The following is an 11,254-nucleotide window of genomic DNA, read 5'->3' as shown; positions in this document are numbered from 1 at the left end:
AACTACCTTAATGTTCATTATATTTAAGAAAACACTTTCCTCCATGAAACTCACTGGGGCACCAAAGTAAGGTGAATGGTGGTGTCTCAGGGTGAAAAGTGCCCATCACCGTTTACATTGTGCCCAAACTTGCTACAAACTGAGCAGAGCAGTGGCCCACCACCAATCAGATTGGCAGTAGAAGTCTTGCAAGGCTGAAGCAATGACTAGGTCTTGTCATGAACCCACTCCTGGCCTAGGGATGGCTCCGGCCCCCATATGGGCCTTCAGAGGGATCTAGTTGGCCACTCTGCGAAACAGGATGCAGGTCAAATACAGCTGTTCTCTTTCACAAAGACACAGGAATTTTGACAGACGTACAGAACTTTATATAATCAACTGAAGTTACTATGATGTTACTCGATCTTCATACATATCACTTTATCAGTTAACTGTTCATAGAGCTGGAGGGGTTTGCTTTTTGTTAACATGTTGCTACATCATCCTCTTAATTGTTTTGTTTAAAATACTTTGGAGTGCTCATATGAAAGTGATGATTCTGTTCATAGTTGTGTCCTTCTTTGTAGGATCCAAACCTATGGGAAAATGAGCAAAAGTTCTTAATGTTTCATCATACGACATAACAATTGCAGTTTTATTTATGATTTATTTTGTCAATTTTTAGCCCTCCTGTTTCAAATGACTCAAGGCGGGTTACATCCGACATAAAATCCATTAAAACCCTTACCCTGCAAAAACCATATAACCCCAATAAGCAAGACAGCTAAGAAACTTTCCCCCTACCCACAGCCAACCCCCAGGGGAGGTCGCTTGATGGTACAGTGTAGCCTGAGGGAAGCCCCTAAATCTTAATCCTGGCCTCAACCAAAGACCTGGCAGAAGAACTCTGTTTTGCAGGCCCTGCAGAACTTTGAAAGCTCCATCAGGGCCCTCAGCTCTCCCGGGCGGGCCCTGCTGCTGCCCTTCTAAGGGGAGGGGGGAGGGAGGGAGGGCCAGCCTGCCGCTGCGGCGCATCCCGCCTTGCAGGGCCAGATATCTGGTCACCTTAGTCTATGGACATCTGGAGGACCACAGGTTGACTACCCCTGTCATAGACCATCATCTGACACTTCCGCCTGTGCACCAAGAGCTACATAATCTACATAGAACTGCAACAATAGATTAACAGTGCTATCTACACAGATTGACACCCACTGAAACTAATTGGCTTCCAAAGTAAATCTGTTTAGGATTGCACTGTTAGTTGTCCCCCTACCATCACCGTAGAAATGGAATTATCCCCCCCACCCCCACCCCAAAATCTCTTGACTCTAAGGTAGAGCCTGCTAAACTGATTCTCAAGCCACTGACCTAAACATTTGTGGTAGAAAGTGTTGTTGAGGCATAGCTGGCTAGCAGGGGAGCACAACTATTGTATACCCTCGACGGAAGAACGGTACACTCCTATCTGGGATGGTCGTCCTCTTCCACCAAGTGCGCAGTTTCGAGAGGGATGCACATGGAGTGGTGAGGGAGGTAGGGGACACCCGCCTAGCCAGCCAGATCAGCCGAATCAACCCTGGCAATCAATGGGGTCACAGATGTCACAGCCAGATCACCCTCCCATCCAGCACAGCTGGTTTATGGTAACCCCATAGGGTTTTCAAGACACATTCAGTGGTGGTTTGCCGTTGTCTATCTTGGTATTGCAAACCTCTCACTTGAACACTAACTGCAGCCAACCCTGTGTCAGGATCGGCCTAGTTCTCAGCTTCCTGCCATGCTGGGTTTTGTAAGGCAGTGGTCTCCAACCTTTCTGAGGTTGGGGACCGGCAGGGCATTGGGGCGCGGCCCGCGGCCCGTGCGTGCCACACCCACGCATCGGCCGCGCCCGCGGGCCATGCCCGCGAGTCGCACCCCTGCATCGGGCCACGCCCGCGAGCCGCGCCCGCAGGGGCGCAGCGCGGCCCCGATTCCCTCTCCCCGCCCTCCCGCAGTAAGAAGCTTCCCGGGCCGCAAGCTTGCGGCCTGGGAAGTTTTTTACTGCGGCGGGGGGGAGGGGCGGGGAGAGGGAGTCGCGGCCCGGCGCCATGGCCTTCGCTGCCCGGCAACGGGCCGCGGCCCGCAGGTTGGGGACCACTGTTGTAAGGTATCGATGAGGTGCCAGTCGTCTTTGGTTACTGGAACAACTATTGTAACAAGGGGGGCAAGCAGTCCAGGAATGTGTATCTGCTTGTAGCCACTTTCATAATTTTTGTTTTCTGTGCTGTGCTTTATTCTGCTTTTTGTGTAGCTTAATTTTTTTTTGTGTGATAGTAGTAGACTGATCGTATTGTTTTGGCCAAAGGCCTTCACAATACACACACACACACACAATTCAGCTACAAAGATTATAGATAAAATTCTGTTACCAATATTTAGGGATTAAAAAACCTTAGGATACCATTTTTTCCATGGTCACTGTTGCTCTAATTTTTCTCGCTGCAGGGGGATAGAGCTAATCTGTTGGAAATATATGGATCAGTATCAGACAACAAAAAGTGTGGCCTAATTAGTAAATTTTTCACATAGGCTGAACTTGTGGGAGAAAGGGAAGAAGAATGTTATCATGGAGCCTGGCTGGTGTAATGTGCACCTGGTTGTTTTGCATGCCTCTGATGGGAAAAAAAGAGAAGTTCTACCTTCCAACATTTGGGGTGGGCTTATGCTATTAGGGTATGGGAACTCAGGACTATATTAATCAATGTATTGTTTATCAAATCAGTTTCAGCAAGAAGGATCATGAGCCTTGTATCGCTTCTTCAATAAATCACTTTTGCTATTATGCCAAGTTTGTTAATTGGAAAGGGAGTCGACGGGGAACCTGACACCCTGCTTAGCTTCCAAGATCTGAGAGATTAGGCTAAACTGGGCCCTCCAGATCAGAGAGTCAGAAAACACATTTTATTGTTATAGTACACTAACCTGGAACTGAAGTGCACTTCTGCTGCAACGTCATTGGGGTCAGTGGTGATTTTGTCATTGTCCACATAATTAACTACATCATCTGGGATTCTAAATTTTGCCATCTGAAGTTCAGAATCACTCAGGTCAGCGTGAGAAATCCGAGCATAACCCAACCTGCCATAAAAGGGTATAATTTTGTTTCAATAATAACAACAATAATAATAACAATAATAATAATAGCAGCAGCAGCCTCATACCAATTTTCACCTATTCAAGATTCCAAATGGGCATTTGTCCGTTTCAGGGGAGAACTTTTTGACTTGTCTCTCTTTACAATAAGCAGCCACTAACATTCACTTCCTTTTAACACTCTGTTTCTCAACACAATCTAAAAAGACTTTTGGAAGTCCATAACCTGGAAGCATTACTTTCTATGATTTAGTACCTTTATGAAAATTTGATTGGTTTGCTCTAATTTGACTTCCTTCCTGAAGTTCTGTTTCCAAGTACCCGCTCTCCCCCCCCCCCTTTGTGACTCTTTCCCAAATCTGATTTGATAGTCTTTTGTTTGTTTGTTTTCTTTCTTAAGATCATGGTCAAAACATCTTTGTACATCATGTGAATAGGAAGGTACATATTTTCCAGGTCCCACCCATATTAATGTCATTTCACTGCCCTGTCATGGCCACACACATTGCTACAAGATTATAAAGCTTTAGCAACCTATTGCAACAATGGCAAACCAGCTCTGAATGCCCCTTGCCTGGCTGCCAGACAATCCTCAGATCTCCTGGCTACACTACACACACCATACAATTAAATAAATGTGCCCTGTAGTGCAATCAGAGTTACACTCTTCTAACTCTGTTACTTTCAATGGTTTGGTATAAATTGGTTTAGGATCCCCACTCACATAAGTGGGGCTTGCAGAACAAGATCAGTGCTCCATGAACAATGTTCCAGATTCTGTCTTCTTCCTGTTTGTCTCCATTTTTCCTACCTTCCACCAATCCAATCTTCCCCCAAATTCTTCAAGACTTAAAACACTCTGCAGTGTTAATACAGCCTGCCTTGTTTGCTAGTTTATGGTATATATAAATAAATGAACTGAAATTCATAATTTCAATTTGTCTGACTGAACAAATGGGAGACTTTATAGAGTCCAGGCTACAAACTACTTCAAAGAAAAAAGGTAACAATTCTGACATACCTTATTAATCCACGATACATGATATAGCTGCACCACCTGTCACGGTCTGTGCTGTCAACATCCTAGTAATGAAACAAGTCAAAAAGAAGAGAACTGGGTAAGGTAAGTAGCATCTGCCACCCCTGCATCAGGAAGCAAATAAAGACCAGTCGATCCAGGTAGGTCAAAGAATGAAATAAAAGGAACCTTTGTGAGAGCGAGTTATGCGTGGGATCCTCCATGACATCTTCATGAACTTATGGTCATTGGATATTATAAGATATTATAAGAAATGGTTGTATACTTTAAGATGGGAAACTTACAAGGACATTGCTCATGCCACTGTCAGAACTGGAAATATACAAGCAGGTTGCGTATTAGAGGGCCAAGCTACTGATGTAAGATGTATGCATTGAAAATGGGAGGTAAATCCAGACCCCGTTTTGGGTTTGACTCTCTGGAACACTGACACAAATGATTCCTCAGTAAACTATCTGTATTGATCGGCCTTCATGTTGTTCCTTCTTTCATTCTTTTATCCCTGCATCAGGGCCTGGAATGGCTCTTGGCATCTGTTACTGCCAGACTCCAGGGCTCTGTCACAGCTCCCAATTGTTGCTGAAGAAGCAAGGTAGAAGTGTTGTCTGCACATGCACAGACTTATTTTTAAACATTCTTCTACTTTGGGGAAAGTTTAAACATTCTGGATTTTTCTGCAAAGCTGGGGAACGCCCCAAGATTGCAAAAAAATCTGTTGAGCCTCCACATGGCCCTGATTTGCAGATTTAGCCATCCACAGAATGGGGGTCACACTTGGCTAATAGTCTATAGATACTCTGCTTATGATGACACTGCTAGAAAAATTCAGAGCGGTCATGTCCAGCAGAAGAGGGGCATGCTGACACTACAGATCTTGAATTTTTTTTAAAAAAATGCAATCACAGTTTTGTCTATTTTGCTTTTTGGGCATGAATATTTATATTACAAAATGTTAAATTACTTTCTCTATTTTAAGTAACAAATCAGTCATTGCTATTAGCATAATTAGTTCTTCAATACCTTCATGTTGCCATTTTCAATTAATTGCAAGTAATCTCTGGAGCCAGGAGCTGAAGTGACATATCCTAGAAACACAGTGTGCTCAGAGCTGTTCTTCAATAGATGGGAAACAGTGATTGCTTGGAGCTTTCTGTCCAAGTCTTCTCTGAAAGTGGTAGATAACATGCTTTTGAGTCTTCCTCCTATGGTTGAGGCTCCTGAATAACATCTATAAAATGTACTGGCCCCCCTATCAAAACCATATTTAACTCTACCCAAATCAATTTACATCCCGGAGTTTATTATGCTGCCTACCGCACCTGTCCTTTTTGTTAATTATGTGGCGCTTGAGAAACTAGTTTTAAATTTGTACACTTTTTAAAATTCTGTCATATGCCCTGAGCCTTTGGGGAAGGGTGAAACAGAAGAACAAAAATCAATCAATAAATATACAATTAATATTACCAGTACTTTGGTTAACATTAACTACAAACCAGAATATTTATTTATGGATCATTTCTGTCCCACTCTTCCTCCAAAAAACTCAATCAGGATGGCATACATGTACTAGCAATTTACCAAAAGCTACCCACTGATTTTCAAGGCTCAGTAGAGATTTGACAACTAGCTTAGTGCAGAGTACATCGGTTACAAGAGAAGGAACTTAGGACCTTCTGCATGCCAAGCAGTTGTTCCACCACTGAGCCACACCCCTTCCTAATTCCACTGACTTCCCACACGAATTAGAGGGTCACCCGTAAACTTGGAACTCTCCCTATGTTCTTACACTCTCCTATGCTCTCCCCCTGCTCCTGACACTTCTCTGAAAGCTTTTCTTGACTTGTTTACTGTAAGTATTTGCTTTGCAATAGCTTGCCTTGCAAGAATTTCTGCACAGCATGAGCTAAGTGTAGCAGTTTTAAACACTGGTGGATGGATATCCATTATCTGTATAAAAGCATTTTCTATGATGTGGCTGATAACAGTCTCTACTATAGAAATAAGCATTTTCTTCACATGAAGATGGTTGTTGTACATACTCTTCATTTCCAAAATGAGCAACCACAAAATCCACCAGTTTCCCTGTGAAATTAACAGTCATGGATACGGCTGGAGCTATCTCTCCCTCAGGAGATGGGAGAAGATGGTGCCTGGAATGTACAATTGGGTATCTTGAGATAACCATCATCCTGCATGATAGGAAAATAAAATAATGGACTATGATTAATTCTAAAGCATCATTCGCTTGCATTTCATTATCCTAAGACACTTAAAGTGCTTCAAACGTAGATGGCCTTGTTGGGCAGTCAAAGGTGCCTGTCTCATAACCAACTAAGGTTGCCACCTTCTATCTTGAAAATTCCTAGAAATTTGGAAGTGGAGTCTGGGGAGCAAAGGAGCCATAATGCCATTTTCTCTAGCAGATCTGATCTGTTATCTAGAGATTGATTATCATTCCTAGAAGATCTCCAACCTCTCTGCCCCCCCCCCCTCCACCAACTAAACCAACTAGTGTAGAGGCCTGTCTAGGATTCAAGGGAGATGAAGCATCTCATGTGTTCTTTCCTCTGTCACTTCCAAATAATCTAGAAGTGATAGGTAAGAGTGTTTAGAAAGAGCTTTTTCTAGTCCTTGATGTCCAACCCTACCTGCAGTAGGATTCAAGTAGGACTGCAATTCTAAGCCATAAGCATGTCTACTCATGTCACAACGTGCCTCTTGTATTAGAATGCTGGTATTCTTGGGTCTTTTGACCTCTGGAGGTCTTTTATCCAGGATGCTAAAAATGTTTAACCAATCTCTGGTTATTTCCAGGACCATCCTAAGCAGATTTACACCCTTCTATGGTTTCTATGGACTTAGAAGTGTGTGATACTTCTTAGGGTGGCACTGTAAATATTTCTATTCCACTGAAGGTACGGGATTTCTCCACCAACTGTAATTTCCACAAGGCCAAAATTGTTTGGAGGAGGCAATACATTTTGCCTAATAGTAACCTGTAAAAAAGAATGCATTTCCATGTATTGGGATGGAAGAAGGTGGAGGTTTATGGCCATAAGATGCAAAAACGACTTACATTCTACAGACAGCTTAACATTCTTGTTTGAAATATGTACATAGAGATACATTATGGACAACATTTTTCAATGAGTGGTTTAGCAAGTCTGATTGTTTTTCAGAATTCAGAACACATCCATCTTTGGGGGGAAATTAAAGAAAACTGGGGTTTATATTAGGGGTGCCAGCTTCCAGGTAGGGCCTAGTCTGACACAGTAAGCACTATTATACCACCGTTTTCCCCTATTTTAAACACAGAAATACATACAAGTGAGAACCTGTAGAACTGGTAGAAACAGGTAATATTCCTGAAGCCAGACCTTTCCATCTGTTACCCCAGATCTGAAAGATTTATGCTATTGCCCCCACCCCAGCAGTCCCCCCCCCAGAGCCCCTTGAGGAAGAGACAATAAATCTTCAATGGAAGTGCTCCCCCTTTCTGGAATCAAGCACTAAACAGAGGCACTGATGGGTACATCTTACCCAAACCAGTCTTCAATATGCACAAGAGAAAAACAGAATATGCTGAGAACTGGAGGCTAAGAAATGTACACCAGCTTGGTGTCGTGGTTAAGAACGGCAGCCTCTAAACTGGAGAGCCAGCCTTGATTCCCCACTCCTCCACACGCAGCCAGCTCAGTGACCTTGGGCTAGTCACAGTTCTGAGCTGTTCTTGTAGGACAGTTCTGTCAGAGCTCTCTCAGGGGGAACCCTCCTCACACAGTGTCTGCTGCAGGGAGAGGAAGGGAAGGCAAGTGCAAGCTACTTTGAGACTCCTTCAGGAAGTGAAAAGCAGGGTATAAAAACCAACTTTTCTTCTAAATAATTTCCTTATTGATTCCCTGGTGTGTGTTTTTTTTTTTTAATCATTTACATGTGTTGTAATCCAAATCTCAAGCATTGCCTCCTGAGTTTGGCAAGTGTTACAACTAGTCCCAACTTTAGCTGGAAACAGAAAATACCACTGCAGAGGAAAGCCTTACAGTTTGAAAAAAGAAAATAAACTTTTCCACATCAGAGCTTAAACACACCAAAAGATACATTTTGACAGTATCTGTAATGCAGACAGCCTGAACCACGGGTGTGTGGGAAGAATAAATGCACCAGTGACCCCCCCCCCCAAAAAAACCACAACACACATATCTTTCTAAATCTCAATGTCCAAAACAGCCCCAGGTTCTAAAAGCTGGCAGGACAAACCCAGACATTCATCACTAGTTTTCATAAAGTTAAAAATAAACTACATTTAACAGTACTGAAATAAATTAAAGCCCCAGGAGGAAAAGTTACCAAAGGGGATTTCACTCTCCCCTTCTCCTGTGCTGCACTTTGCAGCACTGCACCAAGTAAAAGTCTAACACAAAGCAGTAGGCCTATCGGGTTCCCCTCAAGCCACCAGCAGCGAACAGGGGGTAGGGGTGCCAAATTTAGATTGGGGGTATGTGTGGATCCTGTGGAGGACAAGGACCTGTAGGAGGTACAATGCTATCAAGTCTGCCCTCCAAAGCAGAGGGACTGTTTTTGGTAGTCTGGCCATAAACTGTAATTCCAAGTGATCTCCAGGTCCCGTCTGGAGGCTGGCATCCTACAAAGCACACAAATGTAGAAGAAGAAGAGTTGGTTCTTATATGCTGCTTTTCTCTACCTGAAGGAGTTTCAAAGCGGCTTACAGTCGCCTTCCTTTTCCTCTCCCCACAACAGACACCCTGTGAGGTGGGTGAGGCTGAGAGAGCCCTGATATCACTGCTTGATCAGAACAGTTTTATCAGTGCTGTGACTAGCCTAAGGTCACCCAGCTGGTTGCATGTGGAGGAGCACAGAATCAAACCCAGCTCTCCAGATTAGAAGTCAGCACTCCTAACCACTACACCAAATGTAGACTGATGGGAGGGGCATGCTATTCACTGTTCAGGCTTGGAGAGGCCAGGCAGCCACAGCAGCACAGGAGAGGGTGGCTCCCCCTTGCAGTGTCCTCCTAGGTTGCTTCCACTCTACAGCTGCCACAGCTGTAGAAGAGCCATGGCAGCAATCCTGAAAATACTGGGCCTGCCCTGGATCTAGCAGGCTTATTGATGGGGCCTACTGATGTCAGCCCCTAGGTGGGACCAGGGAATCCATCGGAATTACAGCTCATCTCCAGACTACAGAGATCAATTCCCCAGAAGAAAACAGCATTGCATGGTTTGTGAAAAACAGGGTATAAAAATGAGTTCTTCTTTTTCTTCTACTTTGTTCTATTTCATCCCCACTCAGATGCCTGTCCTCCCCAGGCTCCATTCCCAATCTCATCTGGCAACCATGTCTCCCATCCCCTGCCAGTGGCCATTCTAGTGATGCCTCACCCAAGCTCCCTGCTCCACTGGTTCGGCTATCTGCTCAGTAGCATCTATGCGATGTTGTCTCCCACTGGCTTCTCCTCTGAAGCAGATGAGAACAGGGGTGGGGCTAGCCTGTGAATCTCTGGGCTCAAATATGACTCACCCCCATGTATGGTCTCGTGTACTTGGCCCAAAATCCGTGTAGAAGCCAAGCTGTTCTCCTAGCCACATGGTTAGATCGTTGTTTCCGATGAATGGTTTAGAGGCATCACTCTCTATAATGGTAATGAAGTCTGCACCTAGAGAACAAAAAGGTGGCAAAATGTTTGAAAAGTTCCAAGCATGTTAAGAAATCTTCAGTCAAAATTTTCTTTGAGACACTTGAACAGGAATAAAATGGGATCCTCCATCTGATGAAACTGTGCACCTCCCATCAAAAAATACATTAACACTTATTATTGATGCTGCTATCTTTGTTTGCCTTACAGACTAGGAAAAAGTGTTCCCATTCTACCCATCCAACTAGAGTAAAAGTCTCTCAGAGCTCTGAGCCCCACCTACCTCACGGGGCATCAGTTGTCGGAAGAGGAAGGGAAAGGTGTTTGTAAACTGCTTTGGGACTCCTTCAGGTAGAGAAAAGCAGGATATTAATAAAACACTCTTCTTCTATTTCATCCTCATGCCAACAGCCCGGTTACGCTGAGAGAAAGCAAGCAACTGGCTGAAGACCACCCAGCAAGGTCCATGGCAGAGTGGGGATTTAAAACTGGGTCTCCGAGATTCTAGTCCAGCTCTGTAACCATTACACCAGGCTGCCTCTTTGAACCATGAACACCTCATTTCACAGCCTTCACCACTACTGCTGTCATCTCAACATTCTTCAGTCCCAAGCCAAGACCGGTTCACCACTCCTAGATCACCTTACAGCATTGGACAGTTGTTGAGCAGCCTGAGGAGTGGAGCCCACTGCTGTGTGATGACCACCACTGCTATTTCTACCACCCGTGTTCTTTATTCCTCAACACGGACATTTCCCCAGTCCTCCTGTAAATGATGGGAAAGACCGTCTGCCTACAGAAGGCAAGGGAGGCACAACAGGGAAAATGTTTTGTCAAGAGTACCTGTTTGATTCAGTAGAACAGCCGACCGTTCCAGATTAGACCAACCCTTATTGTCATAGCCAAATCTGAATGGCCAAACCAAGGCAGAGAATTCTTTCTTTGGAGGCTACAGATAATTTCAAAAGGGGAAAAAATTAACTGGCTTGGCCAAGGTACATGGCTAATATCACTAAATTACCCTCTCAGTATCCAAAGAATATAGAAACTGCAGTCCTAAACAGGTCATCTCTGAATCCCACTATGGTCTATTCAATGGGGTTTACTCTCAGGAAAATGTTCTTAAGATTGCTCTGGTAATCTCTATCAGGTGACAGAAGCTTGCATAATTACTATTTGTCCAAAAGAAGAACAGGAAGGACATTAGTTATTTATTTAATTTATTTTATAATTTGTATACCACCACTCTTGACAAAGGCCATCTCATGGTGGTTCAAAGGATAAAACAGTAAGATCACAATTCCTGTTTTATGACACAACATGGACTGATGCGGGCAAGTCAACTTTTGCTTAGCCCTGTCATCCTTACTCTTTGGTTCAAAAAGTCATATTGACAGTTACCACTGAACCAAAAAGAGCCACATTTACTTCCCTCCTGGATATGATGC

At 43.9% G+C, this 11,254-nt stretch overlaps 1 protein-coding gene across 2 annotated transcripts in view; it reads right to left on the bottom strand.

Moving 5' to 3' along the window:
- CWH43 (cell wall biogenesis 43 C-terminal homolog) overlaps positions 1-11,254 on the bottom strand; it is a 33,182-nt gene continuing 21,928 nt past the window's right edge. For both annotated transcript variants that reach the window (XM_077301975.1, XM_077301977.1), the window contains 7 exons: positions 10,650-10,755; positions 9,692-9,827; positions 6,193-6,342; positions 5,174-5,318; positions 4,136-4,197; positions 2,944-3,099; positions 1-575 (listed from right to left, as the gene is read on the bottom strand). In XM_077301975.1, coding sequence (XP_077158090.1) covers positions 488-575; positions 2,944-3,099; positions 4,136-4,197; positions 5,174-5,318; positions 6,193-6,342; positions 9,692-9,827; positions 10,650-10,755 — 843 coding nt within the window. In that variant the 3' untranslated portion in view covers positions 1-487. The remainder of the gene's footprint in view (positions 576-2,943; positions 3,100-4,135; positions 4,198-5,173; positions 5,319-6,192; positions 6,343-9,691; positions 9,828-10,649; positions 10,756-11,254) is intronic.

This window comes from Paroedura picta, chromosome 10 (assembly GCF_049243985.1).
Source record: "Paroedura picta isolate Pp20150507F chromosome 10, Ppicta_v3.0, whole genome shotgun sequence".
Lineage (NCBI taxonomy): Eukaryota > Metazoa > Chordata > Lepidosauria > Squamata > Gekkonidae > Paroedura > Paroedura picta.
The sequence above is the reverse complement of the archived record's forward strand: the minus strand, read 5'-3'. Positions and strand labels throughout refer to the sequence as shown.